The sequence below is a fragment of the Hemicordylus capensis genome, chromosome 2 (assembly GCF_027244095.1).
Source record: "Hemicordylus capensis ecotype Gifberg chromosome 2, rHemCap1.1.pri, whole genome shotgun sequence".
Lineage (NCBI taxonomy): Eukaryota > Metazoa > Chordata > Lepidosauria > Squamata > Cordylidae > Hemicordylus > Hemicordylus capensis.
This window is the reverse complement of record NC_069658.1, coordinates 378921346-378946389: the sequence shown is the minus strand read 5'-3', so window position 1 is coordinate 378946389 and position 25044 is coordinate 378921346. Positions and strand designations below refer to the sequence as shown.

Sequence of the window (25044 nt, the reverse complement as noted above, 5' to 3'; positions counted from 1 at the left end):
CCTTTCCTTGCTCAAAATCTGGCCTTCTAGATTTTACACTTTCCTCTTTTTTTAAAAAAACCCACAGATTAAATAGAAGCAATGGGGGCTGCTTCCTCTTGTTTTCTTTGGAAGTCCAGGATAGTGGGGTTTTGAGCGACCTCCCTGTACTTTGCCAGTGGCTGGCCCAGAGTCCTTTCTCATAGCATTACATGCCCCTCTTCTTTACCTCTGTCCCCAAGTTACATATACCATCTCTTTAAAAACACAGAATCACAAAATGCCTTTTAATCATGTTAAGAGAAAAAAGTGGTTGAGATAGAAGTGCTTCAAATAAGGGGGTGGGGAGCTAGGGAAGTAAAAAGCTAATTTGTGCAAAGATGCTTGGAAAAACTGCATGTCTGTTTACCTAAAAGCACTCTTGGAGCAAATATCTTTGATAACTAGGTAGTACTGAGATAATTATACAACAGTAGAAATCTTGACACCACATCTTGAAATCTGTGATCTTAATGCTGCCAAACCTAGGGTTCGGCTGATGTATGTTTTAAAGGTCAAGTATGACTTGTGGGTAGAAGACTCTGGAGTTTAGGGCCAAATGGATTTTGGAACATAAAATTAAACTACTCCTCTCAGTATTTAAAACTGCCACTGTGAGTACAGATTTTTCTTCTTCTTCATTATGTGTGGGCTACTTTCATGAGGCTAGCTAGTGCCAGAATGTTAGAAGTAAAGTGCACCTGGAATACAGTGTACATAGCCAAGCTCTCTGGCAAGAGTGGGAGGAATTTGGCAAAACTGGAAACCGCCTTAAATAAATTAGTCTAAACAGGAAACAATGACATTCTAATTTCAGCTGCCAATATGAGTTTGTTGAATAGCTGCCTTCCAACACTGCTGCTGCTTTCTGTGCCTCCTGCTATTCCTTCATATGTGCTGCACATTCCAAGGCATATAATGTGCAGCTCTCCTGGTTAAGAAGAAGGAACATGGAGCTGCATCAGTGGCAGGGATCCCTAGTGAGAATCTGGGCACTCAAAGCATGTATAATCAAATAGCAGAAGGTTTGCCTGTACGCTGCAGATGCTAAAAGGTGTCAGGCTATTTCCAGCTCCTGGGCAGGCTTTCCTGAGAAGGAATTAGATTAGCTGCTGCTGCTGCACTGAATATCTCGATCTGCTTGGAGCAAGTGCAAGCACACTTTGAAAATATAGTTCTCCAAATGCCTTTTGCTGTAGCTGAGGAGCAAACTGCATGTTATGTTAATTGTAGTTTCTTCCTCCTTTTAAGCTTATAGCAGTCATGGTGCCACAGACCTGATCAGGCCAACTGCACATGGAGAGGAAGTTAACTTTCCCCCCTTGTGCCAAGTTCCTGCTGGAAATGCTCCCAGGAGGGAAGTTCTTGATTGCATCTATGGGGCTAAAAGAATTTCAGGAACAAGAGTGGCCTTTTTGTTGGCAACACAGTGTTCCAATCTTGATCCAGACTCCTCTGTGGCGGCTGTTCAAGTTTAAAGGCTGAACTATGTGCTTAGCACTAATTTAGCTGAGCTCAAATAATTCACAGCTGTGCTATCCTGCTCTGTGGTGCAGTAGAGGACATGGAAAGTGGGATTCCACCTAGCTTCACTGATTATATGTACCACGTGTGCAAAGTTCAGATTCTAGATGTTACTCCACTGGCAACTTCTGATGAACAGGGCAGTATACACTCATCTAGAGCCAGACAGGGTCCATGGTGAGGGTCTATTTGAAAGTGGCATGTGTGCAAGTACCCTTGAAAAAACCACACCGGATTATTCCATCTCTCGAGAGCTTTTGCATGTATCAACATGAGAGAGAAAGGGGTCCCCTCCTGCCAAGACATAAGCCAGGTGATAAGCCAGCTTAAAACCATTGGTCCAATGCTTGAGCTTGCTGTGTGGGTCCCTACACAGGCTGCTGGCAATCCTGAAGCCGTTCTATTGTCCTTGCTGCAGTAAGCCCGTATCAGTGGGTAGCTTGTCCAGAGGAAAGACTTCCAGATCGATGGGAAGTGTGTCATGTGCAAAGCAGCTGTCTTAGAACTGGCTTCAGCAAAGGGTTGCTATATTCCAGATTCATGCAAGGACTTGTTTGCCTGTAGAAGGGAGAAAGGGTGCAACTTAAGTACTCGAGGAGCTCATAATTCTACCTGAATGGGACATGTAACTCGTGCGTGCCCCCCCCCACCTTAGACTTCATTACTCCATTATAGCAAAGAGCTAGCAGTTCCAGCTGGTTGGTTTGTAAATCCTTCCCAGCAGATGTTACTTCTTTTTGTACAGATCTCATCAGTGACCATTATGATCCACAAGCCTAACAGTGATGGAAGGCATCAGGATGCTGCCACTGTGGACACAGATAGTGCTGCTTCCACATCTGCAGCAGTGGCACCCCAATGCCTTCTGTCACCATTAGGCTTATGGAACCTGTTGGCCAGTAGTTGTATTAGGGACAATACAAGCTTCCTCCCTTCATAGCAACTGCAGCATTAAAGCAAGCCAGGGTAAGTGTGTGGGGTTGTGATGATAGGGGGTGGCTGCAGAACAAAAGCAACAAAACAGCCCTTGGCCAGGTGGGGAGACAGGTTCGATGGGGGAGAACAACGACCTGTGCAGAAGCCCCAACATGGAGACTGTGGAGGGAGGGGAACACACTTTCCACTACTTACCCGTAATGTGTTGGAACCTGTTGTGGAGCTGAACTCTGAATACTTGTCACTACTCTGGATCTTGTCACGTCTGCCCTGGCAGAACAGGCGGTAATAGTCATCACGCACCTGGACACAGCACAAAGTTCAAATTAACTGCTTGTTTTATATAGAATTTGCAGGTGGCTGCACATTTCTTCACAGAAACACTCCACAGCCAGATGCTTACAGGCATTGCCTTTTGCATCTCATGCTCTGGGCTAAACATGCCAAACAGAGAGATGGTTTCCCCTCTTGCCCTGCTCCTCCCCTTCCCTTTGCTGCAGGTACCTGGTTTTTCAGCAGGCAGTGTAGGAGGAAGATGAAGATCCCCTGCAGGGTGTTGAGGATGGTGAAGATGTAAGACACGAAAAGGGTCCGAGAATTGAACTGAAACAGGCCAAAGATCCATGTGGTACCCAGAATACACAGCTGGGCAATGGCTGTCACTGTGAGCACCCTGCAGGGAAAGGGTGGGACATAAATTATGTTGGCTACCAGGATTCTCTGTACCCTTGGAGGGGACAGTGGGGCTATCCCCAGAGTGGGAATTAGAGAAGACCTGCTACATCAGCAATGTAGTGCTCTTCTCCAAGATTTTTTTTTTTTTTAACACATTTTTATACTGCCCAAAATGCAAGTTCTCTGGGCGGTTTACAACAAAACAATAAAAACAGCCAATAAAAAGATTAAAACAGTTCAACAATTAAAATTTAAAACATTAAAACTATTAAAAACAATTAAGACAGTATCTAATTAAAAGCCTGGGTGAACAAATGCGTCTTGACTGCCTTTTTAAAAGTTGTAAGCGATGGGGAGGTTCTTATTTCAGCAGGAAGCGTATTCCAAAGCCTTGGGGCAGCAATGGAGAAGGCCCATCCCCAAGTAGCCACCAGATGAGCTGGTGGCAACTGCAGACGAACCTGAATAGATGAGCCTGAATAGTCAGGCTGGCCTTTGAAAACATCACATCCTCCTCACCAATCAGGTTAAGAAACTGGTTCTCATAGTCGTCCTGCTGCTACATGGAAGAACTACTGTCATCTTTTGCCAAAGCTACCACCTCCTGACCTCTTGGACTCCAGAGAGTCCCTTTCTTCATTGCTGCTTACCTCAGTTTTTTCAATTCACTGATATCGGGATTGATGTCTGCAAACTTCTCAGTAAGCCTCCAGACAGTAATTACAAAGACAACAGCATTGACCTGGGTAGAAGAGACAGAAAATGGGCATTAGCAAGGCTAAAACTTGGCTTTAGGGCTACTTCAGTTTTTCCTGCCTTCCAAATATGTACATGCAACAGAAAAGATCCTTGAGTCTTCTGACAGTATCAGTAAGAAAAGCTCATAGGTGGCGTGCCGATAGAGCACACACCTTGCATGCCAAAGCTCCCAAGTTCAATCCCCAACATCTCCAGGCAGGGCTGGAAAAGACTCTGGTCTGAAACCCTGGAGAGCTGCTGCCAGTCCATGTGGAGCTCAACAGACTGCTCCCTAGGTTCCAGCTAGGCTACTCGTCTGGCTGAAATGACGTAGAGCTGCTTGGAGGAGTTCTATTTGCCACAAAGCAACACGAAGGCAGACAAAAAGCCCAGTGCTCCCTGCAATGCACTTTGATACTGAATGAGGACATGGTGAAGAGAGGGACTGTGGGCATTTGGGCTCAGAAAGCAATGATTCTGGAAACTGGGTGGAGGAGCCAGAGATAGGGCCGTGCTGCTTTTGGGTGAGCTGAGCACCAGACCCACACAGAGGCCCACTGCTTAGAGAAGGCTCCTCTAGGGAGGTGTTGGCTTGGAATAAGGTGATGGCTGATGCCGCCAAAGGGAAAGCGAAGGATAGGAAATATCCCGCAAAGGGAAACAGATACGGATAGAGAGAAATGGATGGATCTAAAGATGAATGGCTGCCATGATATGCAAGGCCACATCTACAGCAACAGCCCTCCGGCACGGCAGAAAGGCTGGAGCTTTACAGTACGTCCAGCCTTGTGCCCCATCACAGTGGCAGTGGGGAGGGAGTAGGGCACGTTCTTTGCTTCTCACCCCACGCTGTGGACGCTATTTTTGCTGCCAGGAATGTGTCTGTGAGGGTTGTGCAGTGGGGAGAGAAGCGAAAATGGCATTCACCACCCCCTCCCCTGCTGCTGCTGCTGCTGCTGCTGCTGCTGCTGCTGCTGCTGCAATGCGGAATGAGGCTAGGCGTGCGGTAAAGTTCCAGCCTTCCTGCAGTGCCACATGGCTACTTTTGCTGATTTAGCCCTGTATATTGTATCAGCCACCAAGAATAAGCTTTCCAAACAGTGGATGCTCACACAAAAATTGGATTTGGGTATTGAAGGCACAGTAAATCCAGGGGGAGAGTGATGGGTGGCATCATATTAAAGGATGGTTCTTGCTGGATGATGCAACCCTTCTCATCAGGTCTTTTATGGACCGAGCTTTTAACTCAAGACTTCTGACTGGGCCTTTTTACGACACCTTTTTGACCAGTGATGATCTGGCACTGCTGTGCAATCTCCTATTTGGGATTTCAGTCCTTCATTTGCATCTCTTGAGGGAGCGTATGCATGTATTGTATGTTTTTTTTAAAAAAACAACTCTTGTAAACCACCTTGGGATTGTTTTTAATGAAAGGCGGTATATACATTTAACAATAAATAAACAAACAAATGAGGAAATTACTACCATGATGATGAGGCAGACAGGTGCCAAGAAGCTCCATAAGAACCCATCCTCCAGTGAGAGCCAGCAGCTGCAGAAAAAGGCAAAGGGTAAGTCTCCGGCAGGGCCAGTCCTTATACTTCCTCCCTTTCACATAAGAAAAGTCTGCTGCCCCCACCTTCACATGGGAGCTCAAAAGGGCTGAGACCACACTGCCAGTCATGCAGGAATCGCAGCTGCACGTACAGAAGCTGTGCCAGCCACCACTTCGTGCTCTAGGGTGACAGGTACATGCTTCTATGCCTCCCTGCTGAACCCTCCCTTTCAGGCGCATATTTAGCCTTGCCCTCTGTAGAGCACTTAATGGCACAAACGGACACACTGCAGAGCTGCACACATTTTTATCCTGGATCTAGAGTGTCCTCTAGCCCAGAGGGAGGCACCCCCAAATCCCAGTACTCACTGTATTTCAGTGCCATAGCCCTTGTGGTTGGCAGCAGCTGAGATGCCCACCACGACGGCTGGAAGTCCATATCCCACAAGGAAGATGTGCCAGTGCTTCAGGCAGTGGGTTTTGAAGACCTGGACCACCATCAGGTAGAGCTCCACCCCCTCCAGCAGCATCCAGCAGAAGACGGACAGGAAACAGTAGTGCAGCAGGGCAGCTACTGTAGCACATGCGGTCTACAAGGGAAACAGAACCCAGGGGAGATGGTGAAGGGGCCGCTTGCTGAAGACCTTTGCACATGGGTCTGCTTCTGGTGGGGACAGAGCCCTGCCACCTCGGACAAGCTCTTAAGCCGTTGCAGCCTGACTCTCTACTTCGGAAAGCAAGAAGGTGGTCTATATCTGAGATCTGCTATCAAGCAACCCTTCACCTGCCTCTAAGGAAATATATGTCACAGTCCAACATAGCAAAGCAAACTTTCCAGCAAAAGCTGCTGCTTTTGATAAGAGGCTTCAAAGTCCAACCCACAACTGTTAGCAGCTTTAGACATTAAAACCATGCAAAAGAAAGAGGGAGCTTTCTGTCTCTCCATGCTCCCCTCTTGCTTTCACTTCTCCTCAGCAGGAAGATGTATGTACAAGCTGTCCCCACACATCCTCCCCTCTGGAGGTGATGCCAGAGATGGAGATGGAGGCGGGGGTATAGGAACTGCAAGGAACTTGGGCTTCCTGTCCTCTTTGCATCATAGCAAGGTCCAGAGCTTAATGTTTCACTTCTGCCTCTCCCCAAACAGTAGCAGCCACAATTTCCTTCAATCTTGTCTGTTCAGCAGCAAACTCCCACCCTAAAGGAGCACGCACAGGTCCTTGCAGTGCTGGATCTGCTAGGCCTGAGTGCAGCCCTGGCTGATAGCCCTGCAGGAAACTGTGCTTGGTCCTTTGCGGTGGGAGTTTGCAGCTGAAGAGGCAAAAGGGAAGGAAGCGGGGCCTTCAGTCTTGCTGGTTGACCAAGGCAAGAGGCCTTGATGCCTCACACAGAGGCTGGGGCCCCAGCCCCTTACAGGAAGGCTAACAGGGGGACCCTGGGCTTCCACGCCTCCTCTAGCTCAGCTGTCTTTCTTGGAAGGCCTCCTGCTCGAGTGCGCACTGGTAACCCAGCCCTGCCAGTTACCTTGTTCTCAGGGTGCCCAGCGCCCATCAAGAAGATGACATAGGCAGCAAAGAGCGCCAGGCAGAGGTGGAGGTGGATGGTGGTGCGGAGGCCTCGGATGGTGCGGCAAAACAGGAAGGTGAGGATAGACAGGAACAGGCAGATCAGAGACACAACCAGCCCAACCTTGGTGATGACATCCAGGCACTTGTCCTGCACAGTGGCAAATGGTTACGGTAGCACAAGACAAGCCACGTCCCAGCAGAAACGTGGCCATGTCCAGCCAGCTGGCAAATCGACCAGGAGAGAATTTTCTTGCCGAGAACGATTTGGCTCAAATAACTAAGAGCAGCAAAGGTGGTGAACTGCAATTCCATTTCTCAACATCTCAGCATCAACACTTCTTTGAGGTAGGCTCTGTCCCTGGAAACTTTGATGGGAGGTGGACTGGGAAGCAGGAGTTAAGTGGGGTTTAATAGAAAATCCCAGTCCTGTCTATATTTTGGAGATGATGGAGCATCAGTGACTGTTGCTGGTGTGTGTCTTATGTTTATTTTTATAATGTGAGCCCTTTGGGGACAGGGAGCCATCTTATTTGTTTTATTTCTCTTTGAAAACCACCCTGAGCCATTTTTGGAAGGGCGGTATAGAAATCGAATTAATCATCATCATCATCATCATCATCATCATCATCTCCTGTTCATCGGGCAGCCTGCTCCAGTTTAAGTGACCTCTTCACAAAACACCAGGGCTAGATTTCCCAGAACAAGAGGCTTAGCTACATACTTTTTTATCAAGCCCTAACTCCTTGCCTGGGTTCTTATTTGCCTGAGTGCTTTCTCCCCAGAGGGTAAAGTACCATTAAAAAATGGACCCTTGAGCACCAGAGTATGTGTGGGCCCCTCCCCACTACACACAGGCCACATCCTTTGCTAGTCAGTCAAGTGAACTGAGCAAGAGCCAGCTGCAAGAGAGCTGCCTCCTCCAAGGATCCAACTACACGTTACATTATGGCTGGGATCACACAGTCACAAGCACCTGGTTAAAAAGTTGAACAGTACGTCTTGATTTTGAACTCCACTCTAATTAACCAGCATTAAACCAGGATAACTAACCAGAATTCAATCCTGATTATCTATCCTGGCTAAATGCTGGTTAACTGGAACAGTTTGATTAGGATTGCCTGGAAATTCTGGGTTCAAGCACTCAGCTCCATGTTGTGCCAGCGAGTCCGTATTGACTCCTGGCAACCACAGAGCCCTGTGGTTTTCTTTCATAGAATACAGGAGGGGTTTACCATTGCCTCTTCCCGCAAAGAATGAGATGACACCTTTCAGCATCTTCCTATACCGGCACTGCCCGATATAGGTGTTTCCCATAGTCTGGGGAATATACCAGCAGGTATTCGAACAGGCAACCTCTTGCTCCCTGGGCAAGTTACCTCCTCACGGTGCCATTAGGTGACTACTCAGTTCCATAGGGCTCACTAATCCTGATTAACTTTTTAACTAAGATTGCGATTGTGTGAACCCAGCCTATGTTAAGCACGTCATTAGAGCAGCAATGGGGACCCTGATCCAGTTTGGGACCATGGTATGTGGGAGAGGGGAACTTTAACCCCTTGCCCCTCTCATGGTCCCAATCCAAATTGGACCCTCCTGCACACAGCTGCTATTTCACCCAAGATGAAAGCTCCCACTGGATCCAGTGAGAACGTTCATCCCAGAGCTAATAGCAACCATGGAGAGGCCCAGTCCAGACAGGGGCCATGATGGGGGGAAAGGGTTAAAGCCTCCTCCCTCCACCATAGTCCTGATCTGGATTGGGTCCCCAGAGCTTCTATTTAGGAAGAAGAATCCAAGGATGCTAGCATTAATGACATGTTTAGCCTAATATGTAATTTGGCCCCAGGTCCTCCTCATTCTCCACACCCAGTTGCCACCTTGGTCCTTTGCTGCCGGGCTGTCCTTCTGCACTCAGCTGCCCCCACCAGTGTGGGCTAGGCCCCAAGCAAGTGCGCAGACTGCCGGGCCAGCAGGAGAGCAAGTGGGCAATGGGGACGGCAATGGGGACAACAGTGGGGAGACATTTCCCACTGTGCTGGCCGAGGGAGACATTCAGAAAGGCTGCTCCTCCCACCATGCCAGGCCCCCCACTGCTTGCTGTCTTGTGTGTCCCTCTGAGCATGTGCACAAGGCTAAACACAGGGGGCAGTAGCACCTCCGGTCAATGGGGGACCACCTGTCAACAGGTATTTGGCCAGGCCAGATGCTGACATGACTCTGTTTAGAGATCCACTCTTGGCCTTGTGCACCCACTGTGTGCAGGGCCAGAATATGACATGCTGAGGCCCTAAGCCATGCCGAGCATCAAAGGCCTCGTAGCGTTACAAAAATATTTTTTTCTCCTAACAGAAAGGGCTATGAAAATAGAAACAGTAAAGCTTTATTTTTACTTAGCAGATTGCAATGAAAAACTAATAATCTAACAAAAACAGTTATCTTGCAATTAGCATACTGGCATTAGAAATCTATTTAAATGAAAATGCTTTATGTAGAAATCTAGTCATATTTTGGTATTCAGAGGCCTCTCATAATGTGAGGCCCTAATTTGTAGCTTCCTTAGCTTGTGCCTAAATCCGGCACTGACTGGGTGTGCTCCGGGTGGAACATCTAAAGAGGAAAGTCACACATCTCCTGCACAGTGAGTTCTGGCTTCAGATGCTACACTTCAGTGTTGGACGTGGAGATACAAGTGGCTCTCACACATCCTTTTTCACACTTAAACGTGACATCCTAAAATAAAGAAGCCATGCGGCTCCCTATGGAGAAATGCACAGCCACCATGCTCATAAAGCACATCCATCCTATTGTGATGGATGGGCAATTTTCCTCCTCAGATGGCACACCAGAAATACAAAGGGCAGATGCACAACTCAGTCATGCATGCACTTCTGGTCAGTGGTCTTTCTAATTTTTTTCATCTCTGGGCAGAATGAGGTTTGTTTTAGGCGGCAGTAACAAGGCAATGTGTACAGACAGGCATTCAGAAAGGGGCCTTCCTGATTCAATCTGAGAGGGATCTAAAATGAACTGAGTGGACATCCAAAAACTTGTGAGCGCATACATATGTGCACACGCCTTTGAGGGAACAGTGCTTCTGGTACTTTGTATCATGCTTATTCAGGTCCTTAAACCATAGCCATGGCTTCTCCTTTCCCCTCCAATCAGCATATGAGATGAAAACTTCCAAAAACAAAAGAAGCAGAAGAAAGATCAAACCTCCCATGATTTGCTCTGTTGGACTCACCTCCTCCAGTTGGTAAAAGGCCATAAGCACAGCAAAGCTGGTCAGGTGTGTGCATTGGCAGTGTGTTCTGGTGGTGTTGGATTCTAGGACTCTGCAGCCTTCTGTAGACCAGCTCCCACTGCCATTGACAGGATTCCAGAAGGCACAAAGCAATCGCTGGCCAGGCTTCCACTCCTAGAAGCGGGTGGGGAAGGTTTGTGTTGAAGGTGAGGAGGGACGTAAAGGTAGGAGAGGGAGCAGGATTCATGCTTAGTGGCACAAGGGCTAAGGGTGGGCACTGTGTTTGTGGCCATAGAATAGCAGGAAATACAGATATCCAGAGCATACTGCATTCTAACATGGACAGAGAAGATGTCAAAAAATTTGGAGATGGAGTTACAGTGCATGGGCCTTTCGCACCAATTATCCTAATGACCACTAGAGGCATTGGGAGTAGAGGTAGTAAGTGAAGGTCCCCTTACCTGTCCCTGCTTTGCCTCTGCTCTATGACCCCTGCCTTGACTCCTCAGGTATTTCCTGTAGTGAGTCAGTTCTACTTCCTTTCTCCTTGGAGAGCAGATGAGGGCATCTCTCTCTCTCCCCTGCTAGTCACTATGTAGCTCATTGTTAGGACAGGTCTTTCCTATCTCAAAGGTACTTAACCGAATAAATCCTATTTATTTTATACAACTGCACTACAATCTCCATGCTTGTTCTTGACTAACTGCAACAATCGGGCTCTGCACGACTTCATAACTGAAGTGGGCAGCTTCCTCTTGGTGCTTTGCTAAACAATCACAAATGACAACAAAGATCAGGTCAAGTGGGTCAGTCTTGGGAGTGGGCCAACCAGAACGGGACCAAGAAGGACACCCCTCCTTCTCAAGCGCGTCCACTTTCCCAGGTAAAAGAGCAGCACTGGAGAAGGGAAATGGCACACAGAGGACTGACTATTTAGTCAGGAAGGGCAAAGAGGAAGCGGAGAACGAGATACTCATTGGACTCACTGGTTCTGGGTGACTGAAGACTAAATCGACATTCAAGGACTGGGTCTTCTTGTGGCCTACAAAGGCAGCTGCCACCCTGGACAGTATCTCGTAGTCGTGTTTGCCGGGGTAACGTGTCCACGGCGAGGCCTTTGTGATTTCCTTCCACTGGTCCCCTTCAACAGGAGCTTCCGACAGGATGGGCCCTAAGTTCCGATAGGAGAGTAGGCCAGCCAGTCTGAATGCTGAAAATACAGAAGCAGATGCTCAGGCCAGGGGGGAGAGGCTTGGGCTCCCTCTGAACTGGGGGCTCAGAAGCTGCTGCTATGATGATGGAGCACTAAGAGACAGACTCATGCCGAAGCAGCGTCCTCTGGGGCACCCCATGAACAGAAGAACTGCCCTTCTGGATCAGACCACGGGGGTATGGAGTCCAGCGTCCTGGTACGGGCAGTGGCCAGTCAGGTGTCTCTGGAAGCACACCAGTCGGCCACGAAGGGGACAGCTCTCCTCGGTCGCTTGCCCCCACTGCCCAGTACACTGCCTGACATTCGGACTAGCGCTGCACTGGTGCAGGGAACCAAGATGCTCACACTTGCTCCATTCCTAAGTGCTCCTGGTCCGCTTGCACAAGCATTACTCCTACACCACAAGGACAGCAGGTAGCTTTGCATCATTCCCTGCAATGTACATGGACTGCGGAAGCAGCTTCACAGCAGGACATGTGCCACGGTTTCTGCAGGTGCACTGCTGTACTAGCGCCACACTAATCAGACTTAGTGGAACCAGCTAGCATAACACCCCTGCCCTGCAGCCACATGTTTGCTAGTGCAGTTTTGGCAGCGGGATGTCAGCCACTGCTTCTGAGAATGGAGGTCCATTCGCTGTCATGGCCAATGATGACATTTCAGAAGGAATAAACATTCAAACTGAATGGGAGCCATCAAGTTCAATTTTCATTAGTTATGAAACAAATGGGAAGAGTTCTGAATGAATCACAAATGTATTCATTTTCACCATTTGGGGCACACTGGAGAGGGTGGGGGCAGCTACCATTCCTGGCTGCAGTAGCACTCCTCTCTGTATCGACCTCTAGGCACTGTCATTTTGTTTCCCCACTTCTGCCCTTTGTTCTGCGGCATTGTGAGAAAACAAAATGGTAGTCTCCAGTGGGAGCCGCCACCACCTTTCCCCATAAAGTTGTTTGGGGCTTTATAATATGCCCCAAACTTGCACAACATCCTGGGCCTTGCTGGAGAACAAGATGGTAGTGCAGGGAGTCAGCAGTCAAGGACTGCTGTTGGCAAGGAAACAAAACAAGTGGGGGCAGCAAAAATGGATACAAGAAGCCAATGGCTGACATGTTCCTCAGCACTAGCAGGGCGGAAGAGGAGCTGCGTTCTCACAAGAGGCTTTGATGTATGGCAAATACATCAGCTTTCTCGGAAATCAGCACACAGTGTTGCCAAGCAGCTGAACACGCGTTGGTGGGGGGAGTGGTTGTCGCTATTTCCCTGCCCTCCAAAAGTACTTTTCACATGCAGCCCTCATGGACATATTTCTGGCAGTGATGGGTACTCTAGTCTGGACTGAGCTCGAGGACTGCCCCTGGCGAGAACGCAGCTCCTCTTCTGCTCTGCTAATGCTGGGGAACATGTCAGCCAATAACTAAATGAGCTGGGCCTTTAGTAGCAAAAGCTAATGGAGCAGTAACATGGAAAAAAATCACTTGCGTATCTCTACTATTAAGGTAGTGGCAATCCCCATCATCTAAGGTGTACCTGTGGCTAATCCCATGTGTGGTAGAAGCATCGTGGTGATTGGGCAGTGGGGATTCCATATGCAGATAGGGAAAAGACAGGAGCAAAAGGACAGGTAAGAGCAGTGGTGGAGTTGTCATTCAGCAACATCTGAAGCAACCCTGGTTGGAAACCACTGCTCTAACCTGTCCTTTTGCTCCCATCTTTTTCCTAAGCAACTCCTTCCAAGTATCCCAGCTTCTCCCAGTGCCCACCCAGGAGACCAACTGCCTTCAGAGAGAGTTGCTTCCAAGCATTCCCTGACACACATCCCTTCCCACACTTAAAGCAGCTGCCCACACCTGGCCCTGAAGCTCTGCCCCTCTTCCCAGCCTTCCCTGGCATGGTGCTGCGGCCACAGCTGCATCAATACTATCGCACCCTTGGCTGGGCAAGTGGGCCTTTTTACCTTCCCCTTCTCCGCTGGCTGCTTTCCAGTTTAGCTCCATCTGTGCCTTATCCTGCAACAGTTTGACTGAGCTCTGGTCGTGGTTTCCAGCTGCCCTGACCTCCATGGCCAGTTCTGGAATAAATAAATGAAAAGGAGGCCAAAGCTGACATCAGAAGTGGGCCCTTGAGGGGGCCAGGACAATGGAACAAATATCACGTTGCACAGAATACCACCCCCTACACCTGGATTCTCTCCCAGCATAGGAGAGATCCTGTATGAGGTGGGATGGACCTGGGAAGGGCAGGCGGTAGTTAGAGGCAGGTCTCTACCGCTTCCATCAGCATGGTGACCATGCGGTGCCTTGTTTGCGTTGTGCTCCCCACTAGTTGACCCAGCAGATTCTAAGACTGAAGAAGCCCTCAGGTACACACAGTGGGAGCCAGGAGGCCCACATCAGAAACCAAAAGCCTGGCTGATCCACTGCAAGCAGTACTCCTGAGAGCAGAGACTAACGCACACGAGCAGAGAATGCAGAGAGGAGGGGAATCACAGAGAAGTCTCAGATTTCACTCCCCACACTTACCTGTGCCCTGACTGGACCTGGCGCTCATGGGCCCCTCGGGTAAGGTGAATGCAACACCTCTGAGCCAGACTTCTACCATTTCCATCAGCATAGTGGCCATCCGGTGCCTTTGTGTGGTGTTCCCCTTCTCCACTAGCCCCACCAGTTGATCCAGCAGATCCAGCAGATCCTAAGATTGAAGATACTATCATGGATGCTCAAGGGGAAGCCCTACACAGCACATGGTCCATGCCCTCAGGTACACACAGTGGGAGCCAGGAGGCCCATGTCAGAAATCAGAATCCTGGATGATCCACTGCAATCAGTGCTCCTGAGAGCAGAGACTAATGCACATGAGCACAGAAAGTGTGGATTTCAATGGGGTGTTGTGCTTCTTCAGCACATGAGACATAGGAGCAGCAGTCTAGGAATTTGTGCATGGATGCCCATCGGCTGGGAGTTGGGAGTGTCTTGCAATGCACTGCACTCAAGCTGACTGCCAGGCTGGTTCTGGTCCAATAGAAGTGTCAGAAGGGAAAGGATTAGCCACACGGGATTTCTGACTCCCAGGGCTCCCTGCTCTCGTATCTGGCCGCACATACGGTAGGAATGCGTGTGTGTAAACCGCACTGACACTGTCTTGCAGAACAGGACTGTTCTGCTCTGACTTAAAGTGGCACAAACACAGCTGCAAAATGCAACACCCATCATTTTCAACGGGCGTCATGTCACGCAATTGCATTTGTGGGACTTTGAATGGAGCGGAAGAGCCTTGTGCTGCAACACCATCAGCAGGGTCTACACTCACCCAGTGGCGCAGGTGGGGCTCCATTTCGCTGTGCAGTTTGTGAGCCACTATTATTATTATTATACAGAATTTAGTATTATTAGTCATATTATCGCCTATTAAACATTTCCTAAGATGGCAACCATTTCTGAGGTTGTTTACTCAAGCTTTTAGTCTGGGATGCTTCTTTTGCAAATATCTTTCATGTGGCATAGAAAGTAGAAAAGTGTCATCTGAAAATCAGATAAACCTTCCAGTCCATGCTGATCATTCGCTTTAAAAGCAGGAATGCAAACATTAGTTTGTCACTTGTGAAAGTGGTCTTAGGACGGTTGCACAGGTTACATGATCAGCACACACCCACCTTGTTCACACACATGGGGCTCCTTGAAATATCTACCTGTATAGAAAACGAATGCTCTTCCAAGGTAAAATGCATGAAGGGACCCTCGGTCTTAGGTGAGGAGGAAAAACTTGGCAAGACAGCGCCACCTACTGGCCCCTCTCCCCAAGTCATATTTTTGACCTCAACGCCCTTTTAACCCCCACGTACATTACATATCCCGATCCTCATAACAGTGTGTGTTAGTGTGTGTGGAGAAGTGTTAGTGGGTATGTGTGTTTGTGTGGGGGGGGAGGCAGAGCAGAAATTAACTTTAAACATACCGTCAGATCCTTTGAATCTTGTCGTTTCTGCACCAACGAATTACAGAAACTTCTCAACTGTGTTGTATAGTTGCAGTTTTGTACCTGCAAAACAATCCCCCCAAAACTCCATGGGGTGGAGATGGAGGGGGCAAGGATGAGAAGAGGAGCTTAAGAGAGCTGTACCTGTCCAAGCCTAAGCATGAAGGGTGAGTGACATGGGTTGAGCAACTGAGTCACAAATGCAAGAGGAGAGGAAGGAAACAGAATTTGAAACAAAAACAACTCATCGCTGTCATTCCGCACACAGTTCCTACGCACTCAAGACCTATTTAAGACAGCGGAATATGAAACGAGAACCATTGTTTTCTTCCGACGTATTTAATCATTATATTCAAACCATCTTCAGCTTTTGCCCCCACAATAATATAAACATTCTCATTGCCGGCTAACAGGCATTTTGATATGAAAAGCAAACTTGGTAGAGATTTGATGCTGTTGCTACACAATCTAGGGATTAACGGAAGCACTTTAGCAGAGACAGAAAGTCTGTGGATAGACTGATGGATTCTTGCACTGTGGAGAGAAAAGTATCTTTCAATGGGAAATTTCAAAGACAAAAATTCCAGACTTTTCTGGTCTGAAAAGCTCTAGAATCCCCTCTGTTCTTGACGAAGGATTCTCTCAAAGGACAAAATAACCAGGGTTGCATTTCTTCTACAACTGCCCAGCACAAATGCAGAGATTGTACTGGATTTCGGGTCTTGAGAATATTGGATGACTTTATTTATTGTAAAAAAACCAAGCTTCTGGTCCTTATGGGCACAAAGCTATGTTTGAGTAAATATAAGGGTAATGCCTAGAAAGACTCTTTGGAGCCAGTGCTGGAGATGGTTTCCAGCAGCCAAGACAGGGGTGTCCAACTGCAGCCCTTGAGCTGTTTTGGGCCTACCATTCCCAACATCCCTGGTGGCTACTGGCCATGGTGATTGGCGATGATGGGAACTGTAGGCCAGCGGAGTCACAGATGGGCTGACATGGAGCAGCCCTGAGCTAGGGGCATGGGCACCTCCTGCAGGACATTTGCTTTGGGGGTGGGCGGGCAGAAGCTGCAAGCCCATGCCCCCTCACCTGGGAGTAAGCGCCACTGAATTCAAGGGAGCTGCCTCGGAGGGCAAATGCCTCCCCTTGCTCCCCACTCCGGATGCCCACGGCTAGAGAATGGGGCTTCAGTGTCATGAAGAGCACTTTGTCACTTTCAAGGACTCGTGTAAATTATGCCAAACAAGCAGTATGGACATCTTTACCACTTGCAAAATGCATATACAGGTAATATAATTTCGTTTCCTTTGATGCAGAATGTTGGTTTTGGACTGCTTCGGAGTCGAACTTAAAACAAAACCCCAAACCTTCCTTGGGTGTAACACCCAATTCCAAGTTTGGTCTTGACTCCCGAAGTTCTGTGTTTGGACTCACCTGTCCATCTGAACAGTCATTGCTCAAAGGCATTGGACAGTCGAATTCTGGGGGCAGAAACAGACAGGTTATCACAAGCTGCTGATTCCCATCCCTTCCATTAAACTTCTCTATGTTCTGCTTGTTTTTTAAGGAGTGAGAGCTCCTTTTTAAGGTCCTCTGGAAAACATATCCAAGGTAAGAGTTAGGGGGAATCTTGTTAAATAGGGGAGACAGGCTGATAATTATTCATTATTTATTATGATCCCTGCTGACGGCTCTCTCATTTTTAGCAGGTTGAGGAGTAACAGTTCCTATTCAGGCCAGCATAGAGGTGCTCCAGTGGCTGTTGCTGCCTGGTGGCTCGTGTGTGTGTGTGTGTGTGTGTGAGAGAGAGAGAGAGAGCGCGAGAGCGAGAGAGAGAGAGCGCCACATGAGGACCAGGAGTGGATTAAGTTTTTCCCCGCCCATAGCCAAAAAGGCTTTTGTCGCCCTTTTACCTTAAACAAAAAAGGTTTGCCTTTTTCTGTAATAAGGTAAGGGGGGGGCTTTCTCCTCATCCACTCCACCCTTGCTGCAGCCGCCGCCGCTGCCCACAGAGAGGGGTGGCAAAATTTGAGGAGGGGGAAAATTTACTGCTTCTCAAATTTTGTCGCCATAGGCACATGCCTACTCTGCCTCTCTGTTAATCCAGCACTGATGAGGATACACAGAGCACCACAGCAGGGGAGCACCACCACACGGCTGGAAGGAGTCCCTACAGAAAGCAGGATGGACTGCTCATGCAGTCCAAGTCATGCAGGGAAAATCTAGTTCCTTAAAAACAAACGTTGCCCCCTCCCCAAAACTGCTGGCCATACATGCTGCCCTTGTGTGGCCCCCAGAGAATGCAGATGTTGGCAGCAGACAGCAGTGCGCAGTCCTGAACTGCTGGAATTCCACTGAAGAAGAGCAGCAAATGGTTTGCCTGGGACCCAAAGGGGTGGGCTTTCCCCCAGTACTTTTAATGTGAAAACATTGTTTATTGTTTGAGATCGTGTTGGCCCTCCCAACAATTCTGGGACGCAAATTTCTATTCTTCCCACTTTTAAAGAAGGGAGGGGGGAGGAGACAGAGAGCAAATTGCCCAAGGTCCCCACGCAAGTCCAGAGCAGAGGCTTCACTGCCTATCACGGCCAGCATGGTGCTGTGGTAAAGTGCTGGCGTTAGACTGCGGAGACCCCGGTTCAAATCCCCATTCAGAGACAATACTTGCTGGGTGATTTGGGGCCAATCACTCTCACTCTCCGGCTAGCTTACTATAGAGGGTGGCTGTGACAATAAAACAGGGAGGGGAGGGGACGATGTGTGTTGCCATGAGCTGCTTGGAGGAAGGACAGGATTAAATTACACCAAGCAGAGTCATTGGCAGCTGCTGTCTGTCATTTGGAAATGTTCTAATGATGTACAAGGGCATAAGGTCAGATTTAGACTACAGCAATTCCACTTATGCAGGCTACATTTTCCGAAGTGATTGTTCTGGCCACAACTGGGAAGTGGCTTGATTCTTATTCCAAAGTCTGACATTTCTGAGGGGAGAGGGTCAGAATCAATAGGTCTAAGCAGCAGGAAGGTCTGGGAATTGGGCGCTATCCTGAGGCCTCACCTAGTTGGTGGCTGGTTGAATACTTCATTTCGTGGTGCAGTCTGTAACTGGGAATGCAGGACATGTGCTGGCAAAAAGCACCTTGTCCCCTGGGGCACAACTGTAGCCAGTGTAGGGAGCCAGCCAGCTAATCCGGCTCACACTGATCCCAGACCTTCCTCTGTGTGGACCAGCAGAGACCAGTCTAGGCTGAAGGTTACAGGCACTGGATGTGCCGGACACACCAGTCTGATTGAGCCTGAAGAAGTGGAGAACAGAGGGAGGGCAGCTAATTGTTGTCGATCTCCCAGACTGGAAGAGGAAGCTGTCAGAACGAGAGTTCCCTGGAAACTAGTCACCCCTGTGGAGATGAGCCATCCGTGGAGGTTCTACAAAAATCATGCACCTGGGTAGCCTCGTTAGGTGTTGCCTGAGCAGAAAATGATCACTGTCAACACATCTGGAATCAAATTGTCTCTGCATGCAGGAAACCACTAAAAGAAGTTTAGTTCTTTCGTCAAACCCCAGTTGCAATGGTCTTTGGCCAGTGAGCAAAGAGGCACCTTTTAAAGTAGTGGTTCTCTTTATTTAGCAGGGGGAGAGCAACTGGCCCTGTCCAATCCCAGCACAGCATCCTTCCAGTGGCTGTTGTTGGTGTCTATCTTAAGTTTCTTTTTAGATTGTGAGCCCTTTGGGGACAGGGAGCCATCTTCTCTCTCTCTCTTACTTTCCCTCATTCTCTAGGTAAACTGCTTTGGGAACTTTTGTCAAAAAGCGGCACATACATATTCATAGTAGTAGTAATAGCTTATTAAGACAATCGATGGCACTTTTCTATTGTTTCTCTTGCAGGAAGTGGGTAATGTTACTACAACCTTTGGAACCAAATAGTAGCACCATATAAAAGCAAGAAAGTGCATGCAAATGAACATATGCAACTTTCCCTTGACTGGATAATTTATTCTAATTGCAGGAGGATCAGAATTTTATGCAGAAAACTGTGGAGGTTTTTTTTTAAAGCACAGAATTCAAGGCTCCAGATCAATATCACATAGCAAAGTCAGGCTCCTACCCTGAGAAGTCTCAGGCCCAGCCAGACTGCTTCCTGACCCTAGTTCCCATTCCCTCCGCCTCCCCTTTTCCCAGCACCCTGAATTCACCTTTGCACTTTGTGGTGTTTTCTTTCCCAGGACCAGCAAAAGTCTCCTGGAAGTAGCCAAGTGGACACTCACACTTGTAACCCCCAATGAAGTTGGTGCAATTGGCACTTTTATCACAAGGATTCTTTTTACACTCATCAACATCTGAAAAGGGGAAAAAAAAAAAAACATTAGTTAGAATAGGAAATGTGAAAAGGGAAGTGAGAGAGCCAGGGACAAGGAACAAACAAACATTTCCTAGGCTGCAAGGATGGATTGTGTAGACCGTGTTGGGGAATGAGGTCACAAGTTATAAATATAACTGTGTGAATGAATGAACTCAGATCTCTTACAAGTAATTCTGTATAACTCTTTGTAACATTCTGATTATGCTACCATAAATCAGAGTGCAGCTAGACCAAATTATACATCTCAAATTCTCCTTCAGCCAAAACATAGGAAGTATAGTGGTGCTCCATTGGAAAGACAACTTGAAGCTGAGCTCCCACAGAGTTCAATACTTGAACCACTACTGCATAGTATATGTTACATCATCCACCTGGACAAACCATAAAACCATTGCATTTCAGACTTCCAATGACATGACGGCAAGAATGAGAATTATAAGAAAGTTTCCCATTCTTTTCTCGCTTTATATTCCATGTACACACAAGGATTCTCCACTCCACGTGCAAACGTATGTACATGTACACACACACACACACACGCACGCACGCACGCAAGTGAATGGGACCCTTGGCCTTGTGTCAACATGTAGCAGGTAGGTGCTATGAGTAGGTCCACTGTCTGAAGTGAACACAAGTTCACAATTAAAGAATTCAGTTGTATCTCAGATACAACTTTCCAATATAATTAACTTGTAAGGATAATGACAACTGAATAAAGCCTAACAAATTAGGAGTTAAGAAAAGCAATAAACCCTGTACTTAGTAGTGCAGTCATCTGGGCCAACACTGGGTTAGAAAGACAATATTCACATAAAGATAGACGTGCAATTTCTTCTCTTCCTTGCTGGCCCAGGTCCCAGAATTTTCACATGCTACAGAGGAAGGCTGGGTAGAGTTTCCCTTCTCTTCTGACATCATCAGCATGCAGACTGGAAACCCTAACATTACAGCCCCATGATGCAACTGATTCTGGGCAGGTTGCTGCCATGTGTGTTGGAAGGAAAATATGACTGGGAAAGTGGCCTTGGTTTTCCTTTTGCTTCACTGGCTCAAGGATTTCCAGGAGTCAGCCACTGCAATTTGTTGTATAATTATGAAATTACAAGGAAGATACATCTTGGGATTTCCTCTTTTCCCCTTTCACTTTTTCACACGCAACCACCACGTTTGGCTCAAAGACAGCCAACTCTTTGATCTGTGGATTCACATCTTGCTTTTGCCAGTCAGCCGATGAACAGATGGCAACTTCCAGCTCCTCTTTGGAGCCTTTGCTTCTGTTGTTAACTGAGCAACTTCCTCTTCCTTTCAGGATCCCGTGAGTGGGCGGGAATAAGGATACCATGCCAGCAAGGGGGACAAATGACAGGAAGTCGCCCATTCCCAAGTTTCCTTCACAAATGCGAAGCAAACAGAGAAAGATTCCTAACTTCAGACACTGCGGAGTTGCCTACAACTACATGAAACTCCAGTGGGCTGTGCATTCATAGATGTTTCCTCTCAAAAAGGTCATGCACACGACCTTCAGCCACCCCTTTCATGGGCTGCGGGGAAGGTAAGAGCTGGCCAGCCTTCCCCAGCAGATGAGCAATGGCCGTTTGAGCCTTTGCTGTGCTGCACGCCCACATGAGTGGTGGCAAAGGCAAGAGCGGGAGGACTGCCCCCTCCCGCATCCCAGGGTACCCTGTGCTATGAACATGGCTGCTCCATCCCACCCCACCCACCCCAGCTCACTGCCAGAAGTGACAGGAGGCCGGGAGAAGCCACTGAACCTGGCGACAATCATGCACATGACCGCCGGCCGAGGTTAAGCAAACCTGTGGTTTGCTTAACCTTGGCTAAACACTGGGTTCAAAAGTGGGGCTAGGCATGGGGGGCAGCACCGGGATCGGGATCAATCCCGGCACTTCACAACGCGCACCCTAGCCCAGGTTGAGCTGCCCTAGCCTGCGTGTATGAATAGCCTCAATGAATTTGAAGCTGCTTGTGAAATCTTCTGTCTCTTCTCAGGCTCTACACTTTCCATGTACAACTAACAGCAAGTCAAGCCACTTTTTTCTTAACTAGCCGCCATATTATCTCGGTCACCTTTCCACAATTTCTGCCAGCCAACAAATGGCTCTTGCTCTATGCACAGGACTGCATTCCATTCACAGGATGACCATGCTTCTTGACACACCCAAAACATCAACTGCCATCCACAGTCAGTTTAGGGCCCCACCTCAGACAGTTAGGGTGCTTGAAGCAGCCATTCCCTAGTAAATGTTTGCACAAGCATCTCTCTCAGCTAATTACTGTCTTATGTTACAATCACTTGATAACAATTGACTGAGAATACCGTTTCACCAAAGATGAGAGAAAGTGAGAATGTTCTCACCAGTCCCGAGAGACAAGTTCTCGTGGGTATCTGCAAAGATTAAGTTTGAGGGGAAATGGGCATCTTGGGTGGGGGGTCGTGGATTGGCCTGTCAGTGCCACCTTGAAGGGGTGCTATTGTGAGCAGTAGGCTAAACTACTTGGAAGCTAGACTGCATGCAGTTGGGTGACTGCATCTAAGCCAACTGATTTACGAAAAAACCCAGTGATTTTCCAATGATATTACCAAACAGAGGAAACCTAGTAACTATAAACAGTTCAACAATGAAGTAATAAGGTGTGAAACTGCAGGATATATTGGTACATCATGCCCTAAAGGAGGTTTCTGCACATAGGACTAATAGCGTATCAATTACAGGAACGATCTCCAAATTACGGGAATGAATAGTGAGGGGATCATAAATGTTATTAGGTGTTCCTGCCCCCAGCTGTACTAGGCATGACCTCCAGATGTATTAAGACTAGATCACAGTGCACAAAAGTTGCATATGTAAAGGGAAAGTTCAGACACTGGTTTTAGACTGTGAGCCCTTTGGGGACAGGAGACCATCTTATTTATGTGTTATTTTTCTATGCAAACTGCTTTGAGAATTTTGTTGAAGAGTGGTACATAAATATTCATAGTAGTAGTTAACTACTTTAGGAATTTAATCACCAGGCAGACCTGCTACAGTTTTGGTGCCTGGAAAGGATTAAATCCAATAGGGACAACATGAATAGGACCCTGCTCCAAAGGCACCAAGGGGTTTGAATGAGGATGCAAACTGGTACGTTGGTATTGTTTGATAATATAATATTGTGTGGCCTTCTTATCACCCTTAGGGTATACTTTGATTCACTCATGGTTTTATTGTATTCTTAGTGGTTTTGAGCTTTTGCAGAAGCAGCCCTCAAATTATTTATTTATTTATTTTATATACTGCCTCATACAAATGTTGCAGGCATGACATGATATACAGCCTAATACAAATTAGATTGGCTAGAACTACAGCTAATGAGTTGAAGATGTTGCAATGGTATCTAAGTCTTGCTGAGTGATCAACATTGTGTTTAGTTGGAGAGCTACTCCTTAAGAGTTGGCAGTTGCCAGATTTGGCTTTTTAAAAGCCAAATTCTGGGTTACAACCCCTATTTCACATGAGTATACCCCTCAGGTTCTGGCAAAACCTTGGCACTAGGAGATTTTCTCTCCTACTATAGGAATTATTACTGGAGGATGATAAGTAGTTTTCTCTCCTTTTTTGTATTTTTGGATACTAATACTTATAATGGATTCATGTATTTAATATGGACTTGTATATTTATAGTGATCTGGTGATTTAGCCGTGGTGGGTATATTGAACCAGGTAGTATTGCAACCTCTATTTTAGAACAGCGCCGCTGATAAAGGCCTGGCTCTGGCTGAAACACATTTGTCAATTTATTGGCAAATGATGAACACAGCATTTTATCGGATCTCTGTATATTCAATGAGATGATATCACCAGGTGCCCCTTCTGGTGGCGCAGTGGTAAAACTGCCGCCCTGTAACCAGAAGGTTACAAGTTCGATCCTGACCAGGGGCTCAAGGTTGACTCAGCCTTCCATCCTTCCGAGGTCGGTAAAATGAGTACCCAGAATGTTGGGGGCAATATGCTAAATCATTGTAAACCGCTTAGAGAGCTTCGGCTATAGAGCGGTATATAAATGTAAGTGCTATTGCTATTGCTATTGCTATTGCTATCACTAGATCATTCTTGGATTTTTACACTGAATATGGACTCATATGAAATGAACCCCTGCAGACTTGGCAAAGAGGCACCTTTTAACGTGGTGATTCTCTTTAATTAGCAGGGGGAGAGTAACCGGCCCTATCCACCTCCAGCATAGTACCTCCAGTGACTGTTGCTGGTGTCTCTCTCATGTTAGATTGTGAGCCCTTTGGGGACAGGAATCCATCTTATTTATTTATTTATTTGTCTGTGTAAACTGCCCTGAGCCATTTTTGGAAGGGCGGTATAGAAATGGAATGAATGAATGAATGAATGAATGCATATGAAATCGACATTGGCAGATTTTCACTATGTCTTTGATATGGATTCATTTTTAAATTTTGTACTCTGTGGATATTGTTTTTATAATTATTTACAAATTCATTGTTGGACTGTTTATTTTATATTTACTAGGTTTACTCTATTTGATAATATAATTTGAAAATTTATTGCCTTGGTTTTTTTTGTAAAATGATTGGTTGTGGGTGAACCCAGTTATACAAGTTCTTTTCTGTTTCCTGCATCTAAGCCAAGCTTCCACAATTTGTAACCCACCAAGCAGACACGGCATAATATCCCACTCACTGTCCTCTTGGAACAGATGAAAACACCCTTTGCTCAGCTTTGTTTGGGTGGTGGCCTATGATTGGATACGCCTCTTTGTGCTGCCTTCCTGGGACTGCTAAACAGGCTCCTTGACAAGCACCTGGCAGGCCACAATACCTGGTCAGCAGCTGCATTTGGTTTGGCAAGTCATAAGTTGTGACTTGCCAGACCTGCTTCAGTGCCAGGAGTAGTATAAGCAATGAAGTGACCAACCCACCTGAATCTGCCTCATAAACTGCATTTGCATCACCACACGTGCAAACATGATAGTGGTCGACATCCAGGCTAACACAGTGCTGGTGTGCATGTGCTATGGGGGAGAACAATATTTGCTGATCTCTCCTTCCCTCTGAAGCCAATGGAGACTCCCAACAATATGTCCCTGAGGGTTCCACAGCCTCCAGGGGCATATTTTCAGATATCACAGTTGGCTTCAGAGAAGGGGAGACTGATGAAAATTGCCCTTCCCCATTGCACACATGCACTGTCACTGCACTAGGG

At 47.3% G+C, this 25044-nt stretch overlaps 1 protein-coding gene across 2 annotated transcripts in view; it reads right to left on the bottom strand.

The window, feature by feature from the left end:
• Positions 1 to 252: 252 nt before the first annotated feature.
• The window catches only part of ADGRE5 (adhesion G protein-coupled receptor E5), a 64126-nt gene continuing 39334 nt past the window's right edge, over positions 253 to 25044 (bottom strand). For both annotated transcript variants that reach the window (XM_053294792.1, XM_053294793.1), the window contains 14 exons: positions 19647 to 19790; positions 16884 to 16930; positions 15429 to 15512; positions 13997 to 14165; positions 13432 to 13545; positions 11245 to 11468; positions 10259 to 10432; positions 6971 to 7162; positions 5816 to 6036; positions 5377 to 5443; positions 3804 to 3895; positions 2983 to 3151; positions 2674 to 2781; positions 253 to 2100 (listed from right to left, as the gene is read on the bottom strand). In XM_053294792.1, the coding sequence (XP_053150767.1) occupies positions 2068 to 2100; positions 2674 to 2781; positions 2983 to 3151; positions 3804 to 3895; positions 5377 to 5443; positions 5816 to 6036; positions 6971 to 7162; positions 10259 to 10432; positions 11245 to 11468; positions 13432 to 13545; positions 13997 to 14165; positions 15429 to 15512; positions 16884 to 16930; positions 19647 to 19790 (1838 nt within the window). In that variant the 3' untranslated portion in view covers positions 253 to 2067. The remainder of the gene's footprint in view (positions 2101 to 2673; positions 2782 to 2982; positions 3152 to 3803; positions 3896 to 5376; positions 5444 to 5815; positions 6037 to 6970; positions 7163 to 10258; positions 10433 to 11244; positions 11469 to 13431; positions 13546 to 13996; positions 14166 to 15428; positions 15513 to 16883; positions 16931 to 19646; positions 19791 to 25044) is intronic.